The sequence below is a fragment of the Stegostoma tigrinum genome, chromosome 11 (genome assembly GCF_030684315.1).
Source record: "Stegostoma tigrinum isolate sSteTig4 chromosome 11, sSteTig4.hap1, whole genome shotgun sequence".
In the NCBI taxonomy this organism is placed as follows: domain Eukaryota; kingdom Metazoa; phylum Chordata; class Chondrichthyes; order Orectolobiformes; family Stegostomatidae; genus Stegostoma; species Stegostoma tigrinum.
The window spans coordinates 11,081,532-11,101,973 of NC_081364.1; the positions used below are offsets into that span (position 1 = coordinate 11,081,532).

The 20,442-nt window shown below is 44.6% G+C and overlaps 1 protein-coding gene across 1 annotated transcript in view; it reads left to right on the top strand.

Moving 5' to 3' along the window:
• sema3bl (sema domain, immunoglobulin domain (Ig), short basic domain, secreted, (semaphorin) 3bl) overlaps positions 1-17,415 on the top strand; it is a 242,182-nt gene extending 224,767 nt beyond the window's left edge. Inside the window, exon 17 of the mRNA XM_048547685.2 lies at positions 17,207-17,415. Coding sequence (XP_048403642.2) covers positions 17,207-17,242 — 36 coding nt within the window. The 3' untranslated portion in view covers positions 17,243-17,415. The remainder of the gene's footprint in view (positions 1-17,206) is intronic.
• The last annotated feature ends 3,027 nt before the right edge of the window (positions 17,416-20,442 follow it).

Sequence of the window (20,442 nt, forward strand, 5' to 3'; positions counted from 1 at the left end):
GAGCCACTCAGATCTCCATCCACGCACTCCCCTTCCATCCCTATCCCCTTTCCTTTAACAACAGCCTTGTGAATCAGCAAGCTGACTGAAATGATTGGACATTTTGTTTTGATTTGAGTCTAGACAGTACTGCAAGGCGGATTTAATCGATTTGAACACGTTGATAGTTCACCTAAAGACGTCATGATGTCTTGTAACAAACTTTTCCAGCAAAGCACCATCATTATGCATGGTACTAGGAAGTCTAGTGCATGTCTGGCAGGTCTGCTTTGTCCTGGGAGCCAGCGCAAGTCATACATCCTCAGTCTGCCTGGATTGGGACACAGTGCACAACCAGAATAGTTCATAGCAAAGTTGTTGATCTGAACTGGCACTTCTTTCTGCTGACAATCAGCCCCTTATGACAAGGTATCACCATCCCTGAATGTAGATTCTAGTCTTGGTGTGTTTGCTTTTGCCAATATCAGCAACAAACGCACACATCCAGCTACATTTTCTGTATGTCCATATGTTCCTGGAAGAGATCCTGACTGATAAATAGACTCAAAGGTAGTCTCTGGAAGCAATATCTTCTCAGTGGTGCTCTCAAAGATTGTGATTTCTTGAGATAACTTTGCCAAGCCAACCAACCAGTACCTGGGCTTGGTAACCGGTTTGAAGAAGAATTCAGTGCTCCTGTGAATTTGAGAATCAATCCCTTTAATGCTAGAATTTTGCGGGAGCATCCCTCCAGAGAAAGGTTGAGTTATCTCAGGTCCAGGCACTCTGTCATCTTTCTTTAGCAGGCAAGTGATAGAACTGCACCAGTCTCTGTGTAGTCATACACAATGTATAATGCCATTAGGTTTCATATTGTCCAGCTTACTCTTAATCTTCTCTTGATGGTGAAACAGCACTGTCTGGGATCGTAAACTGATGGCAATTCCTGTGATTTTCAAACTTGTGCCATCATTTTTTAGGAAAGGTCCCCATTGATCATCATGTTCTACTCTTGTACTGTGCTCCTAAATGATGAATTCCCATTCTCATACCGGACTGGCAAGTAGCATAGGCTCAGTTTACCTGGAAATGTTAAACGGTTTTCCCAACAGACAAATCAACAACTGGCACTTACAGAGCAATTTCTGGGCACATTTTTAGTTTAACATACTGCTGGCCATGTGATGATTACCAGGCCCTTGAGTATACTCCACTCTTAAAGCAGTAACATAATAGCCCTCACCTCACTTCTGCAGTTCAACTCTTTTGTCCATGTTCAGACCAAGATTGTAATAAAGTAAGGAAGTGCGTTGGTATGGTGGAACGTAAACTGCACATCAGTGAGCAGAATATTGTTAAGTAGGTGTTCTTGATGCCAATGCCCCTTGTGATACAGTGTAGTGGCTCTACCTCTAGACCGGGAGACATGGGTTCAAGTCCCATCTACTCCAGATGTGGGTCATAATGTGTCTGAGCAGTTTGATTTTGAAAAAATCCCTACCATTGCTGATGATTAAGAATAAATCAATGGTGTAAAAATGTATCCTGCTTTGTAGACAGGATTGAGTGGGGATTATCTGAGATTTATTGCATTCATTGAATTTAAATTCCCCAATTATTATAGTAGGCTTTAAGTTCTTGTTTCCATTTCATTTGCCCATGCCTCTGGGTCTAAGGTGAGATGGAGAAAGACTTTAAAGGGACCTAAGGGACAACATTTTCATATAGAGGATTTTCCTATGTGGAATGAACTGCCAGAAGAAGTACAATTACAACATTTAAAAGACATTTGGACAGGTACATGAATAGGGAAGGTTTAGAGGGGTATGGGCCAAATGTAGGCAAATGGAACTAGTTCAATTTAGGAAACCTGGTCAGCATGGATGAGTTGGATCGAAGGGTCTGTTTCCACGCTGTATGACTCTACGACTCTAGAAGACAATGGAACAGAGGGACAAAAGGCATGGATGAAAATTTCAATCCCGCATGAGGTGAAGTAAAAGAAGACAGGCTAACTACAAACCCATGGTCCACCCTCAACCCCATGAGAAGAGGCTCTTTGACTGAGCTAGGTTGAAACACAGTTATAGTTGCAAAGTTACTCTGCTCAGCAAAGGCACCACCCAGATGGCATGAGAGAGAGAGAGAGAGATTCAACTCTCTGTCAAGAGTGTTGCTATTTCAAAATAAAGATAGTGTTGTAGCCTTCAGCTGTATTGAATCCAAGTAAAATTTATTTCTAAGAGGCACAAAGGGAGAATGTGAAGTATAAAGGAAGGGAACAAAACACAAGGCCCTGCATATCATAACACTACACTGCCAATGGTCAAGCTTCCAACATTTTACTTAATTTGACTTCAGTTAATTTAAGTTAATTTCCATGTGCTTCATTTGTAATGAATCCAGCAAAAGTATGTATTGATCACCTCAGAGGAATAAGCCTGCCCAAAAACTTAGGGGAAAAAAATAGGAGGATTATTTGTTGAAAGTAGAAGTGGATTTTGGGTCGTGCCCTGACCTCAGGCCATTCAGTAATATCCCATGCACAGTCAGCATGTACATAATTGGAAATAAATGGATGGGTTAATCTGATCATGGAATAACCATCCTCAATCTATCACCAGCAGCTGTCCAAGCTTGCTGTGTGACTTGTCTCTCAGTCCGTTCACTAAATAATTTACTGCGCTACAAAAGAAGTAATTACACTTGTTATTATCTAGACTGTTGTTTCATTCCCAAGTTGTGCTTCGCTTTTTACTGCCCTGTTCTGACAGGCCTGAGTTTAACTGAGCTCATTAAATAAGGGTCACTGTTGGGCTGGGCTGGAATTTATAGAGTCAATGCTGTTGAGGTAGTGACAGGATACAGCTGCAATTTGCTGTATCTCTCGATGTCAGTGTGGCTGAGCTGACTGAACAGTTGTAGGGAGAACACCTATTTCGGGGAATGGAGATCCCAACAATCTTCTCAGCTCATCTCTGGGGCAGCACAGTGGCTCAGTGGTGAGCACTGATGCCTCACAGAGCCAGGGACCCGGGTTTGATTCCACCCTCGGGCGACTGTCTGTGCAGAGTTTGCTCATTCTCCCTGTGTCTGTGTGGGTTTCCTCTGGGTGCTCCGGTGTCCTCCCACAGTCCAAAGATGTGCAGGCTAGGTGGTTTGGCCATGCTAAATTGCCCACAGTGATGGGATGTGGAGAGTAGATGGGTTATAAGGGGATAGGTCTGGGTGGGATGCACTGTCTGTCTGTCCCCTTTCCTCCCCCTAACTGTAACCCATCTATCCTTGTCCTGAGCCTTAGGAGTGACCAACTCCCGGTAACTCCTCTCAATTACCCCCTCTGCCTCCCGAATGATCCGTAGTTCACCCAGCTCCAGCTCCATTTCCCTAACACGGTTTTCAAGGAGCTGTAGTTGGATGCACTTCCCGCAGATGTAGCCAGCGGAGACGTGTGCCATGTCTCCCAACTGCCACATTCTGCAGGAGGAGCAGGCACTAGCATCCATACCCCACTTATCTGAACACTCACTCAGTACTAAAGTAGAAAGCTTACTTCAAGTAATAATAACAAATTAATAACAAACTTATATTCAATAGAGAAAGTTTAGAATGAACCTTACCTTATTAACTAGGTTAGAGGAGGAGGGCGGGTGGGAGACCCTACAGTTGTAGAGTCTCGGGTTTAGCCGCCTTGCTGATATATATGGTCACTGCTTTCCTTCCCGGCTGCCCTTCTGGTCCTCGTCACTTCCTCCGCTGCTCCTGCTCCTTCTCTGAAAGAGAAAAACACCGCTGCCCGCTACCGGTAAGTAATTTTAAAAATAAACTGCTTTACCTTAGCTGCTGTCTTCCGGGTCCATCTTACCTCCGCTGCTGCTCGCACTCAAACAGGGCGATTGAGTTTAAGAGTCGTGAGATCTTGTTGCAGCTCTATAAAACTTTGGTTAGACCGCACTTGGAATACTGCGTCCAGTTCTGGTCGCCCTATTATAGGAAAGATGTGGATGCTTTGGAAAGGGTTCAGAGGAGGTTTACCAGGATGCTGCCTGGACTGGAGGGCTTATCTTATGAAGAGAGGTTGACTGAGCTCGGTCTCTTTTCATTGGAGAAAAGGAGGAGGAGAGGGTACCTAATTGAGGTATACAAGGTAATGAGAGGCATAGATAGAGTTGATAGCCAGAGACTATTTCCCAGGGCAGAAATGGCTAGCACGAGGGGTCATAGTTTTAAGCTGGTTGGAGGAAAGTATAGAGGGGATGTCAGAGGCGGGTTCTTTACACAGAGAGTTGAGAGAGCATGGAATGCGTTGCCAGCAGCAATTGTGGAAGCAAGGTCATTGGGGTCATTTAAGAGACTGCTGGACATGCATATGGTCACAGAAATTTGAGGTTGCATACATGAGGATCAATGGTCGGCACAACATTGTGCGCTGAAGGGCCTGTTCTGTGCTGTACTGTACTGTTCTATGTTCTAAAACCAGAAATTGTTGGAAAAGCTCAGCAGGTCTGGCAGCATCTGTGTGGAGAGAAATCAGAGTGAACATTTTTGGGTCGAGTTCAGAGGTGAGGTCACTTGGCCTGAAACATTAACTTTGATTTATCTCCGCAGATGCTGCCTGACCTGCTGAGCCTTTACTGCGATTTCTGCTTCTGTTTCTGATTTTGGGTTCATTCTGAATGAGATGCTGAAAGACTGTTTCTTTGGTATACAGGACTAATGACAAAACCGTGCAAAAGTGCCTACTAGTTGAAGCCCAGCTGGACTTCAAACAGGCAGCACAAGTGGCTTTGTCATTAGGAAATGTGGCAACTGGAGCATGTGGGCTATAGGGTGTCTTGATGGAAATTGGCACCCTCACCTGCCTGACTGAGCCTGGGGAGCACCAATTGAGGTAGGTAATCAGAGCCTCACACAGAGAATATCCTGAGCAGAGGCACCCCAGGTCAACCCAGAACAAAGCTCCAAAACAAAGTCAAGTGCCTAAAACGTTTGAGATAACAAGGTGTAGATCTAGATGAACACAGCAGGCTGAGCAGCATCAGAGGAGCAGAAAAGCTGATGTTTCGGACCTAGACCCAAGGGTCACTTAGCCAAGGGTCTAGGCCTGAAACGTCAGCTTCCTTGCTCTTCTGATGCTGCTTGGCCTGCTGTGTTCATCCAGCTCTACACCTTGTTGTCTCAGAGTCTCCAGCATCTGCAGTTCCTATTAGCTCTGGCTAACAAGTTGTTCAGGATCTGAGCCATTGCAGTTGCAGCTGGTATATGGACTCCAGACAGTTAAGGAGTCCTACTGGCCTTGACTTGAGTAACTGAACTCAAATGCCAGGAGAGTGCACACCTTGGAAAATCTTGTATGTGGTTTTGAAGCGATAAATTGCTTAGGTACAACTAAATCAGAGCCAAGCAAAATAAATGTCTGGTGAAATGGTCACCTGGTTCGAATGGAGGCCTATGCCAATGCAGCCTTATCAGTGATCTATATGCTTGTTCATGCTGCCTCACCTACCCGAACTTTGTCGTGGGTCCTGAACTTGTGCCAACATTGCCTTGTACCCATGCCAGGACATTTCCATAGTTAGGTCACCAAGATTCATCCCCTGAAGTAAATCCCCTCACTCGCTTAGAGGGAAGCATGTGGCCAGCATTGGCACTCCTGATGCCATTTCACTACCTTTTCCCCAAATCCCTTAATTCCCTGACTGATTAAAAATTTGTATTTCTTGGCCATGAGTATGCCAAGTGACTCAGCTGAGACGGCCCTCTACTGTAAAGAATTCCACCGTTTCTCTACCCTCAGTGACTCTGGAGACCCAGCACAGACTTAGCAGCTGAATGGCCTCCGATTGTCCTGTGGCCAGTCAATGATTCCCTGAACCTGTGTAGATTGAACCAAAAGGAAACATTTGCTCTATGGCGTATAACCCATATTTTATATTCAATAGTGTTTGGCACTTCAGACTTTGCGTGCAAGATTTTGCTTTAGATCACCTGGAAATCAAGGTCAAAGGAAAGCTCATTGATAGAAGTCACCTGATAGAGACTGAGCCCAGCTTGGACAGTTACCAGGCACACATGGCACCAAATTAAAGGCAGTGGGTGGGTTCCTCAAAGCTGGCGTCAACAACAGGCCTTCCAGCTTCCAAGGAGACACTAGGCCCACTGCTACAAGTAAAGGAGAAACAGGCCATCTCCACTCTCCCTCTACTTTCAGTTTTTGGAATATTTAAAAGAAAAATGCTTCCCGCTTCCTCCCCAACACTGAAAGGGAAATGGCCCCTCCATCTGGCCTATAACCTTGATAGAGGTGTACAAAATGATCAGAGGTATAGATAGAGTGGATAGCCAGAGACTTCTTGTTGGGGTGGAGGTAGCTATTACGAGGGGACATAATTTTAAAGTGAAGGGAGATAGATATTTGGGAGACATCAGAGGTAGGTTCTTTACTTAGAGAGTGGTAGGAGTGTGGAATGCATTGTCGGAGAGGGTAGTGGAGTTGGCCTCTTTAGGGGCATTTAAGCAGCTATTAGATAGGCATATGGATGATAGTATAAGGTAGGGGTGGAGGTTAGATAGACCTTAGGTTTAGGGTAAAAGTTCGGCACAACATTGTGGGCCAAAGGGCCTGTACTGTGCTGTACTGTTCTATGTTCTACGTTCTATAACCAGATAGGCGATCAGGCCTCAAAGTGATTCTGGAACATGTCCTTTCCTGACCAAGCCACCCCTTTTCCCAGAGAGAAAATCTCCAGGCATCTGCTGTGCTCCCAACATCTCGTAGGCCTGCAGGTTGATTGTAAACTTCCAGCCTTTGATTGTTGGCCTTGATATGCCTTCTCCTCCTCAAGGTCACGACTACTGCGGGGCAGGAGGCCATTTTGGTCTAGACACTACCACAGCCCCCCAAATGGTTATGTGGAAAATTCCACCGCCTACCTGTGCACTGATCACTCTTTCTGTCGATAACTACATTTCTCACTGCCTTGGAAAGGCAGCCACCATAATCAAAGACCCATCTCGCCCAGGTTATACTCTCTACCAGCTTCTTCCATCAGGCAGAAAATGCCATATATACCAAAAGATTCGAGAACCACTTCTTCCCTGCTGTTAATAAGCTTCTGAATGGACCCCTCAAATTTAAAATTTAATGTTGATCTCACTCTCTGTGCAGCCGTAACATTGCATTCCTCACTGTTTTATTACCCGAGTGGTTCAATCTGCTTGTACTGCACACAAAACAAAACTTTTCCCTGTAACTATGTGCGTGTGATAATAATAAATCAAATAATTGCGCTTAAGTGAATTATTATTTCAACTGAACATTATGTTTGTAAATCATGAAATAAAGTTGAATTAATGTAAAGGAATTGGCACAATGAACCTTTACTTGTGTCTTTGGGAAGCATATGGATCTCATTCTAAAGTAAAGTAGGGATAGGGATATGATCGTCTCTGCCCACCCCTACTCTAGACATTCCTTCCCTGCAATAAAATTTGAGAAGCTATGGACACAAGCCAGAAGCAGGGCAGAAATTAGTTCTGTCCCAATTCCTTCCCTCTGTAGGATGATGCATCACTTTCAGCAGAAAGGGGCTTCCCCTCACTCTTTTAGGCCTTCTCATGAGGAATTGTTACTTGTGTCTGCAGATGGGAAAGCAACTTGAAGGCGAAAAGGACTTTTGAACTCTTTCTGTGTGAGAAATGTGCTTGAGTCTGACCCCCTAGCACATGAATCCAGAAGGCTTTTTGCTCCTTCTCCTGCAGCTCGGTTTCTGGTGACCTGAGCTAGCCCTGCCTACATATCAATTAATTCTGCAGGATCAAAGCTTCCACTGCTCTACAGTCCTTCAATCAGAGATTTGAGTAGGCTATTGACAACTGCGTGAGTCACACATATGTTTCTTCAGTATAAGCAGCGAAAGACTGATTCCAAAATAAAGTTGGCCCATTCCAACATATCATCTGCAGTCCATTCCCATCCTTGTTCTATACACTCCAAAGTTCAAATTAGCAACCTATTTGAGAGGCTGCAGTTTAACCAAAGTAGCAGGTTGGCCTGGCTCCCAAGGAAGGGGACGGGTCATGCAAAGCTACCGTACCAATAATTTACAGACCATTCATGGGCTCAAGTCTCATTATGGCCTACACTCGGTCACAGTGAACATGAAGTGTGACTGGGCTGTTGTTTAAAAACCCATCAGAGAATTTGGTTGTCCTTTCCCACTTCAAGGTCGTGGCTTACATCTTCTCAAGACCAAATAGCCAAACCAGAGATGCTCATGCTGTCTAACTTGACCCCTTACATTAAAAAAAAACCACCTTCTGAAACCAACATTCATGTGTGGGTCTATATTCAGTCTTGTCTACTAAGAAATACGGCACTTACAAAGGTAGCCAGCCTGAAATTTTCACCTCAGACGTTGGATATTTTACTCACCTTATAAGTCACCACATGAAGTCAAGCAAATGGTACAGGCCGTTTTGTAACAATACATGGGAGTTTAAGACATGCTGCAGATATTGGTGAGGAACAAACAGCAAAAAGAATGAAGTATGAACTGGTTTCAATCCAAAAGGCATAATATTTGCTAAACCATCAATTAACTGTGCCACAGTAAAGGAATTTGGTATTAGGATAAATACTGGTGCCAAATGGAAGAAAAAGTATGAGGAGCTATATGGAAGAAGTCTTAGACCAAATATACTGTGACAACAAGGACCAGCCACTAGCCTGATTTTGAGAGTCAACTATTGGAATGGGTTCTTCAAGAGCCCTCAGTGGTTCCAATGTCATCAGGAATGAAAAAGATACAAAACCTAAGTGGGTCATGCAAACCCTGTACAGAAACAGAAGTTGCTGGATAAGTTCAGCAGGTCTGGCAGCATCTGTGAAGGAAAAAAACGGAGTTAACTGTTGCGGGTCCGCTGACCCTTCCTCAGAACATGAAAGCCCTGAGTCCAGCAAAGAGCTCAGAGTAACAGCTGGTGTGGCTACTTTAAGAAATAAGACAGTCTGATGTGGAGCAAATGATCAAGGTTTCTCAAAGACCAGCAAAAGACCTTCATGCCCAAAATGACCACCTACCAGCAATTCATCATCAGAAACCGGCAACATAAACATTCTTTCACATTGCAATATGGATGAAATGTCCATGAATTTGGAATGGCCCATCAGCTGAATTTTGAAAAGAAAGGTTTGACAGAGATGCTGTAACGGTCATAGGATGTGAGAAGAGCATCACAACTTAAGAACATAAAGACCAATTCAGCTCTTCAATGTTCTACCATTCAGTACAATCATGGCTGATCTCAACCTGGCCTGAACCCCACTTTCCTGCCTGCTCTCCATTACCCTACAACACATTATGAGTCAAAAATCATTCTCCTCCTTAAATTTACTCGATGTTCCAGCATCTGCTATGCTCTGGGTTTGCAAATTCCTTTGGTGAAATAATTTCTCCTCACCTCTTTTAAATCCATCACCTCTTGTCTTAAAACTTTGACCTTTTTGTTCTGGATTTCCTCACAAGAGAAAATATCCTCTCGATATCTTTTTGTCTGTCCCTTTTAGCATCTTGCATATCTCAATTTGATCACCTCTCATTCTTCTAAACACCAGAGACTGGAGGCCTAAACTGCTCAATCTCTCCTCATAAGACAATTCCCTCATCTCTGGAATCAATCTTGTGAATCTCCCTCGAACTTCCTCTGAAGCAACCACATCCATCCTCAAGTAAGGGGATGAAAATTGTTTGCAACACTCCAGCTGTGATTGCACTAATGCCTTGTATAGTTGCAACAACTCTTCCCTACTTTTACATCCTATTCCTTTGTCATTAAATGTCAAAATTCTATTTGCCTGCCTTACTATCCACTGTACTTGGTTACTAGTTTTCTATGATTCCATACGAGCATAAATCCATAAGAAATAGGAGGATAAATTAGCCCATCGAGTCTGCTCCACCATTCAATTGTGGCTGATAAGTTTTTCAACCCCATTCTCTCACTTTCTCCCCGTGACCCTTGATCCCCTTGACAATCAAGAACATATCTATCTCCGTCCTAAATATATTCAATGACCCGGCCTCCAGAGCCTTCTGTGGCAGTGAATTCCATAGATTTACCACTCTCTGGCTGAAGAAGTTTCTCCTTATTTACGGTCTTCCCTTTACTCTAAGGCTGTGCCCTCAGGTCCTAGTCTGTCCTACCAATCAAAGCATCTTCTCAACATCTGCTCTATCCGGCCCATTCAGTATTCTGTAAGTTTCAATTAGATCTACACCTCATCCTTCTATACTCTGTTGAGTATAGACCAAGAGTCCTCAAACATTCCTCATAAGCTAAGCTTTTCATTCCTGAGAATATTCCTGTGAACCTCCTCTGAACCTGCTCCAGGCCAGTACATCTTTCCTGAGATGTGGGGCCCAAAACTGTATGCAGTACTCCAATTGTGGCCTGACCAGAGCCTTATAGGGCTTCAGAAGCACATCCATGCTTTTCAAATCAAGTTCTCACTTCTCTCTGCATTTGCCTTCCTAACTACTGACTCAACCTGCAAGTTTACCTCGAGAGAATCCTGAACTAGAACTCTCAAGTCTCTTTGCACTTTAGACTTCTGAATTTTCCGCCCCTTTAGACAATAATCCATGCTTTTATTCTCCTTACCAAAGTGCATGACCTGCCACTTTCCCATGTTGTACACCACCTGCCACTTTGCCCACTCTCCTAACCTGTCCAAATCCTTCTGCAGCCTCTCACCGTCCTCAATACTACCTGTCTCTCTAGTTATCTTTGTATCATCTGCAAACTTAGCCAGAACGCCCTTAGTTCCTTTATCTAGATCATTAATGTATAAAGTGAAAAGTTGTGGTCCCAATACTGACCCTTGTGGAACATTATTAGTCACTGGCTACCATCCTGAGAAAGACCCCTTTATCCCCATCCTCTGCTTTCTGCCAGACAGCCAATCTTCTATCCATGCTAGCACCTTACCTCTAACACAATGGACCCTTATCTGACTCAGCAGCCTCCTGTGGGGCACCTTATCAAAGGCCTTCTTGAAGTCCAAGTAGGTAACATCCATTGACTCTCCTTGGCCTACCCTGCTCGTTACTTCCTCAAAGAATTCTAACAGATTTGCCAGGCATTGACCTCCCCTTGATGAAACCATGCTGACTTTGCCCTATTTTACTATGCACTTCTAAATATTCAGAAATCTCATCCTTCACAGTGGACTCTAAAATCTTACCCATGACAGAGGTTATGCTAATCAACCTGTAATTTTCCATCTTTTGCCTTACTCTCTTTATAACAAGGGTGTCATGTTAGCTATTTTCCAGTCCTTTGGGACCCTCCCTGGCTTTAATAATTCTTGCACAAGAACAACCAGATCCCTCTGTACTGAAACACTCGGATATGTCTCTCCATATGGTTCATAATTTGACTTTCTATTTCTCCAAACAAAATGGATAACCTCACAATTATCCATGGCAAACTTCATCTGCCAAATTTTGATCCATTCGCCTAACCTATCAATAGGCATTTATAAATTTCTTATTTATTTATTGCACCTTGCTTACCCGCATACTTGCAGAGGCACTGGTCAGCATGTATAACAGAACAAAATTAAACTTTAGCAAAAGACATAAAACCATCCCGAACATCAGGTCCCCAGCAGAAAGGTCTCTGCAAGCATGATAATGGTTGGATGGAGGAGGAAAGAGTGAACTTATGGATCGACAGAAGTGTGGAATAAGCAATGCAGTGGCCTACGCAAAGAACGCAGCTTATTTATGTGGGACGTATTCAGAGTCCAAACTCAAGGGGCACCTGTAAGGGAATAACATACACATTGCAGGGAGGCCGTAATTCAATTTCTGAAGGTGTGCTCCACCAACGCATTGAAGAATCAACGTCATTGAGGTATACAGCACAGAAACAGGCTCTTCGGTCCAACTTGTCCTTACTGAACAGATATCCTAAAGTAACATAGTTCCATTTGGCCTATATCCCTCTAAACCCTTTCTATTCATATACCCATCCGGATGGATTTTAAGGCTGTAATTGTACCAGCCTTGACCACTTTCTCTGGCCGCTCAGTTATAACCTCTGCTTGAAAAGGTTGCTCCTTAGAAGGGTCCAAACCCAAAACGTCAGCTTTCCTGCTCCTCTGATACTGCTTGGCCTGCTGTGTTCATAAGACCATAATACATAGGAGTGGAAGTAAGGCCATTCGGCCCATCAAATTCACTCCACCATTTAAATCATGGCTGATGGGCATTTCAACTCTACTTCCCTGCACTCTCTCCGTAGCCCTTGATTCCTTGTGAGATCAAGAATTTGTCGATCTCTGCCTTGAAGGCATCTAACGTCCCGGCCTCCACTGTGCTCCGTGGCAATGAATTCCACAAGCCCACCATTCTCTGGCTGAAGAAATGTCGTCTCATTTCCGTTTTAAATTTACCCCCTCTAATTCTAAGGCTGTGCCCACATGTCCTAGTGTCCATGCCTAACGGAAACAACTTCCCAGCGTCCACCCTTCCTAAGCCATAAGAATAATAGTCCTTCCAACCCAGTTCATGCCAGGCTTCACCCCCAGATTGCTCCAGGCCTCACCTCCAGACCATGCCAGGCCTCAACCCCAGACTGCACCAGGCCTCACCCCCAGACAGTACCAGGCCGCATTCCCAAACTGTGCCGGGCGTCATACCCAGACCGTGCCAGTCCTCACCCCGAGACCATGCCAGGTTTCACCCCCAGACCATGCCAGGCATCGTCTCAAGGCTCTTGATGCTGGAAGCCCACTCTGGAATCACCTCAAAGCTGGGGAGTCCACAATGAGGTCGTGATTCCCTTTCTCTCTCATGCACTGACATAATTTCTTGTAAACAAACTTGCCACAACTATTTAGATTTGCAATGAGCAAAAGACTTTATGATGCTACATACCTGTATGCCTCAGAATCGTAGAGAGTACATAAAGATCTGTGGAAGAAAATGGACACCATTGAAGCATGAATATGAAGATATCTGTTAAAAACTTCCTTTGCAGAAAATGAAAGGCAGAAAGAACAGGTGCTTGAAAATTACAAGAGCGGAAAGAATTTGGATAAAGCAACAATTGACATTTCACTAAAATCAAACAAAAAGCTGAAGATATGAAACAAAATAAACAGGAATTTCTGGGCATGCCCAGCAAATATGGCCGTGTTCGTGGCAAGACAGTAATGTTAATATTTTAAGTCCAGTGACTGTTCGTCAGAATTGTCACTGAACTTAAAACTGCTTTCTTCCAGCAGATGCAGCCAGACCTGCTGAGTTTCTCCAGCACCTTCTGCTTCTATTGTTGGTATTTCGGCCATTTGATCAGAGCTGAAAAGCAACAGATCTCTTTCAGAGGACAAGCTGAGAAAGACGGCTCAGTTAGATGATGGACGTTACAGGTGAGCGAGAGTGGTTGTATGAGATTGGCAGAGACAAAGAGCATGATGCCCCACGACAGCTGAGCTCCTCTGGGGAGGTACCTCTGAACAGCACTGCACAAGAGCACAGCTATTTCCCATTGTCATGAGTTCTACATTCTAGACTGTTTACAGATAATGACGATTGTACTGAATTCCCTACTGGTTTTGTTCTCTTTTGCGAACAGAAATATAAATGGAAATTCAATGTCATCCTGCCAGCTTATCTCTGTATAACTGGCAGATTTATTCAACTCCTTGGATTGCCGTTGTTCATTTCAACAAGCGTGAGCAAGGATCAACTTAGCTAAACGAGAAAGCGATTTTCTTAAGCTTCATTTTCTGTCACTTGATTCTTAAATTGTAAATTGACCTCAATTTTCTCGGTTCACTTTCGCAATGAAGCATGACAAGGGGTTGATTATTAGCAAGCAGTAAGGTATGAATTATCATGGAATTAATGGTCTGTGAAAATCTGAAGATGGGCCTTTCTGTTTATCCTGCAGATTATGATAAGACATTTGATAGCTGAATCGCAAATCTAGCGTGGGTTTCCTGGAAGATCTGGCAGCTGAATCCCTTAGCTTCAGAATCTTACCTTTGGCAATGGGAGGGGCAGTTGGGATGTGTCCTGGGATGTAACATCCACACCCTTATGAAGCCATTGAGTTTCATTTCAAAAGAACAGGAGAGACATATGTCTGACTTTGCCCAGTACAATCTGTATAAATGCAAACCATCCACAGTGGATTAGAACCCCAAACTGACTTTGATCAGTATCTGTTTCCCATCAAGAATCCATTGAAATCATCACCATGGGGACTGAAGGGTTGAAAGTTTGAAGAAGGAGAAACTAATTTGTCATGAGTAAATGCAAGGAAGAATTTGAGAGGAATATTTTCGCACAGAGAGTGGTTCAGATGCAGAAGATGGCCAGAAAGGGTGACTGAGGCAATTTAGGCAATGCCAGAGAAATACAAGAGAAAAGGAAATAAATGGATCATTCAACGCGAGAGGAGGTTTGTGCGAGTGCTAGTAGAGAGCAAATGGGCCGAGTGGCCAGATTCCACGCTGCAAACTGCACTGAGAAATCCGCCAGAAGGCTGGGATGGGTTATGATCGGTTTTATTAATTGTTTTCTGGGTGGTCTGAGTAAAAATGAGAGAATCGCAAGGGAAGTGTTGGTGGGAGTTTGCACAATTCTTTTTCACACAGAGGGTGGTGCGTGTATGGAATGAGCTACTAGAGGAAGTGATGGATGTAGCTACAATTGTAACATTTGAAAGGCATCTGGATAGATACATGAATAGGCAAGGTTTAGAGGGATATGGGCCAAATGCTGGCGTATGGGACTAGATTGATTTAGGATAACTGGTCAGCATGGACGAGTTGTTTCTGTGCTGTAAATCTCTTTGACTGTATAACTCTATGACTGCACGTTCACCTCTCAATCAGATGGAAAATGCAGCCAAATATGTTCAATCTACAGGCTGTGCCTCCACAGCTATATGCAGCTCATTATAGAGCCAGGCAGCTGGTTTGACTGGTTTGATTGGTCAAACCCATATTGATGGTACTGCCGCTAAAATGCTGTGAACCTGCCTAGGGTGCGAGATCCCATGTGGAATGAGGAACACTCGACCAGCCTGACTCTACAGCCACCTCGTCCCCAAACTGACCCCAATCCCCTCCTCAGCCTTAGTCCTGACACTAGTTTTACACCACCCTCCATCACCCTCGTTTCCAATCCCTACCCTGACCTAGGTCTGACTGGATACCATTCTTTATCCAGACTGACACTTCACTGACCCTTACTCCCCACTTGGGTATGGCCTGACACCCCATTGGCCATCTGTATAAGGTTCTGCCTGGGATCACCCATCCATGATTTAGTTATAACACAGTATGATACTGCGAACACCGCTCTCCATGTTATAACAGGCTTTCACCCCAAATAAATGACTGTTAGACTTGTAAAACTCATATTTACATTTCATTTGTGAAAAACTACCACTCAATTCATATTTTATCTCATGAAAAATCTTTAAAAGGTTTTTGAAATGCATCTCTGTCTTGTTTCTCACTATTATTTGCATTTAGAGTCATGTTTATAGAGTCATAGAGTCATGCAGCATGGAAACAGACCCTTCGATCCCACCAGTCTGTGCTGACTATAATCTCAAACTGAACTAGTCCCAGCTGCCTGTGCTTCGCCCATATTGCTCCAAACATTGAAGCAACAACATGATGACTACGTGACTCCAGACCCACAGCAATTTGGTTAAATCTTAGCTGTCCTATGGGCAATGAGGGATGGGCTGTAAATGCTGGCCTAGCTAGGATGCCTATATCCCATTCCATGAGTGAATTTGAAGAAAGTTTAGTTAGTGGGCAATTGCATGACACATGAAGTGCGATGTGAATAAATGAGAGGTGATCCACTTTGGGAGCACAAACCGGAAGGCCAGTTATTATCAGAATGGGAATATAGATGGGGAAAGGGGTAGGTGCAAGAAACATGATTGTCCTTGTGCACCAATCATACAGTCATAGAGCTGTATGGCACAGAAAACAGACCCTTTGGTCCAACTCGTCCAAGCTGACCAGGTATTCTAAACTATCTAGTTCCATTTGTCAATATTTGATCCATATCCCTCTATACCCTTCCTATTCATGTGCCCATCCAGATGCCTTTTAAATGTTTCAATTGTGCCAGCTTCCACCACTTCCTTTGGCAGCTTATTCCACATACCCACCACCCTCTGTGTGAATAAGTTGCCCCTTAGGTCCCTTTTAAATCTTTCACCTCTCACCTTAAACCTATGCCCTCTAGTCTTGGACTCCCATAGTCTGTGGAAAAAAACCTTGACTATTCACCCTATCCATGCGTCCTTTTATTTTATAAGCCTCTGTAAGGTCACCCCCAGCCTCTGACGCTACAGGGAAAATAGGCCCAGCCTATTCAGCCTTCCATCATAGGTCAAACTCTCTGACCCTGGCAACATCCTTGTAAATCTTTTCTGAACCCTTTCAAGTTTCACAACATCTTTCCTGTAGCAGGGAGTTAATTGAATGCAGTATTCCAAAAATGGTCTACCCAATGTCCTGAACAGCCACAACATAGAGAGCATGCAGCTCAGCCAGCAGTGAACAATCTAAGTTGACCTTCATTATGAGAGGATTCAAGTAAACCTGGAGGGATGATGACCAGTAATTGTACAGGGCCTCGGTGACACTATACTTAGAGTAGTGAGACAGTCTTGATCTCCTTACCTGAGGGTGGATGTTCTAGCAGTGGAGGGAGTGAAATGAAGGTTGACCAGATTGATTCCCGAAATGGCAGAACTGGCAAAGTGAAGGCAACAGATTGGTTTGGACTATTTTCACTGGGGCTGAGAGGAATGAGTGAGTTCTCATGGAAACCAATAGATTTTGAAGAGGACTAGAGAGGGTAAATACAGGAAGGATATTCCTGATGACCACAAAGTTCAGAACCAGAACCAGGGTAAGGATATGGGTTAGGCTAGTCATGCCTGGTATGAGGAGAACTCTCTTCCCCGGGGATTGGTAAGCGGTTGGTGTTCTCTGCCACATTGAATGATTTCAACACAGAACTAGCTCTTAAGCCTAAAGGGATCAAGTATCTGGGGAGAAAGCAGGAACAGGGTCCTGAGGTGCATGATCAGTGATGATCATATTGAACAGCAGAATAGGCCCAAAGGGGCTGAATGGCCTACTTCTGCTTCCATTTTCCATGTTTCTATATTGCAGGTGCTGCCGTATTTACTGAATAGCAACACCCACTGAACTCCAAAATATCATTCATGGTGATGCAGTAACAATTTGTTGAGGAGTGCCCTAGATCGTGGAATATAAATCAAACTTCGCGGCTTCAAGAAATTCTTCAAAAGTGGGAGTTGTCTTGTGTGCTGAATAACAAACTGCTACTGGCGGTGTTTATGTAGGATGTCATGATTTTAAAATGTGGAAATAAAGAAAAAGTAACACAGATTAAATCAATGTGACATGTTTCATGGAAAGAATTCATTCTACGCAGATAACTTGAACCGCAAAAATGTTTCAAATATTGTCAAATTCATCATTCCATAATCTGACATAATGTTCATCGAACAGAAACAGAAGTTTCTGGAAAAGCTCAGCAGGTCCAGCAGCATCTGTGATGGAAAAAAAACCAAAGTTGACGTTTCGTGTCCGTTCCTGATAAACCGTTCTGAGGAAGGGTTGCCAGACCTGAAACGTTAACTCTGGTTTTTTTTCTTCAGATGCTGCCGGACCTGCTGAGTTTTTCCGGCATCTTCTGTTTTTTGTCCCTGATTGTTTCTGCAGTTCTTTCGGTCTTTTACAATGTTCATTGAATTTATTGGAGTCACCTTGGCTCTAGAATTATCATAAAGCTCCCACTCTGGATGGCATTTGATAATTTTGTTTTCAAAATCATTCCTCTCCAAAATAACTCATTTCCCTCTCCATCCAGTGAGCTAGATATTCTGCATTTTTTGACACAATCTGATGACACTTTGTGCACTGATAGAATCCCACAATTTTATGATGAAACCACTCAAACTGGTAGCACACATATTTACATTTTTTTGGTCAAAGCTTTCTCTTCATCAACAATCTACATATTCCAATCAGCACAAACATTTTGGGAAGGCAAACCAGGGCATGACTTATACACCTAATGGTAAGGCCCTGGAGACTATTGCCAAACAAAGAGAGCTTGGAGTGCAGTTTCAAAATTCCTTGGAAGTGGAGTCAAAGATAGACAGGTTGATGAAGAATACGTTTGGTACACTTGCCTTTATTGGTCAGTGCATTGAGTATAGGATTGGGAGGCCAGGTTGAGGTTTTACAGGATATTGGTTAGACCACTTTTGGAACATGGCATTCAGTTCTAGTCTCCCTACTACAAGAAAGATATTGTTAAGCTTCAAAAGGTTCAGAAAGTTTGCAAAGATGTTGCCGGGGTTAGAGGGTTTGAATTATAGAGAGAAGCTAAATGAGCTGGACTTATTTCCCTGGAGCGTGAAGGCTGAGGGGTAGTCTTGTAGAAATGTATAAAATCATAAGGGGCATGGATAGATTGAGTAGGAAAGGTCTTTTTCTCTGGTGTAGGGAGGTCCCAAAATAGAGGGCATATTTTTGAGGTGAGAGCGGAAAGATTTAAAAGTGGGCTAAGGAGCAACCTTTTCAAGCAGAGGTTATAACTGAGCAGCCAGAGAAAGTGTTCGAGGCTGGTACAATTACAGCCTTAAAATCCATCCGGATGGGTATATGAATAGAAAGGGTTTAGAGGGATATAGGCCAAATGGAACTTCTGCTTGGCCTGCTGTGTTCATCCAGCTCTACACCTTGTTATCTCAAATTCTCCAGCATCAGCACATCCTACTATCTCTGAATCTATTTGGATTGATAGTCGCGCATCAAAGACTTTGTAACAATTTGGAGATGTCAATCAAGCTCCTGTGTCTTATGACAACAAAATGTGAGGCTGGATGAACACAGCAGGCCAAGCAGCATCTCAGGAGCACAAAAGCTGACGTTTCGGGCCTAGACCCTTCATCAGAGAGGGGGATGGAGGGAGGGAACTGCAATAAATAGGGAGAGAGGGGGAGGCGGACCGAAGATGGAGAGTAAAGAAGATAGGTGGAGAGGGTGTAGGTGGGGAGGTAGGGAGGGGATAGGTCAGTCCAGGGAAGACGGACAGGTCGAGGAGGTGGGATGAGGTTAGTAGGTAGCTGGGGGTGCGGCTTGGGGTGGGAGGAAGGGATGGGTGAGAGGAAGAACCGGTTAGGGAGGCAGAGACAGGTTGGACTGGTTTTGGGATGCAGTGGGTGGGGGGGAAGAGCTGGGCTGGTTGTGTGGTGCAGTGGGGGGAGGGGATGAACTGGGCTGGTTTAGGGATGCAGTAGGGGAAGGGGAGATTTTGAAACTGGTGAAGTCCACATTGATACCATATGGCTGCAGGGTTCCCAGGCGGAATATGAGTTGCTGTTCCTGCAACCTTCGGGTGGCATCATTGTGGCAGTGCAGGAGGCCCATGATGGACATGTCATCAAGAGAATGGGAGGGGGAGTGGAAATGGTTTGCGACTGGGAGGTGCAGTTGTTTGTTGCGAACTGAGCGGAGGTGTTCTGCAAAGCGGTCCCCAAGCCTCCGCTTGGTTTCCCCAATGTAGAGGAAGCCGCACCGGGTACAGCATCCACTGTACCCGGTGCGGCTTCCTCTACATTGGGGAAACCAAGCGGAGGCTTGGGGACCGCTTTGCAGAACACCTCTGCTCAGTTCGCAACAAACAACTGCACCTCCCAGTCGCAAACCATTTCCACTCCCCCTCCCATTCTCTTGATGACATGTCCATCATGGGCCTCCTGCACTGCCACAATGATGCCACCCGAAGGTTGCAGGAACAGCAACTCATATTCCGCCTGGGAACCCTGCAGCCATATGGTATCAATGTGGACTTCACCAGTTTCAAAATCTCCCCTTCCCCTACTGCATCCCTAAACCAGCCCAGTTCATCCCCTCCCCCCACTGCACCACACAACCAGCCCAGCTCTTCCCGCCCACCCACTGCATCCCAAAACCAGTCCAACCTGTCTCTGCCTCCCTAACCGGTTCTTCCTCTCACCCATCCCTTCCTCCCACCCCAAGCCGCACCCCCAGCTACCTACTAACCTCATCCCACCTCCTTGACCTGTCCGTCTTCCCTGGACTGACCTATCCCCTCCCTACCTCCCCACCTACACCCTCTCCACCTATCTTCTTTACTCTCCATCTTCGGTCCGCCTCCCCCTCTCTCCCTATTTATTCCAGTTCCCTCCCTCCATCCCCCTCTCTGATGAAGGGTCTAGGCCCGAAACGTCAGCTTTTGTGCTCCTGAGATGCTGCTTGGCCTGCTGTGTTCATCCAGCCTCACATTTTGTTGTCTTGGAATCTCCAGCATCTGCAGTTCCCATTATCTCTCCTGTGTCTTATGGTCTATT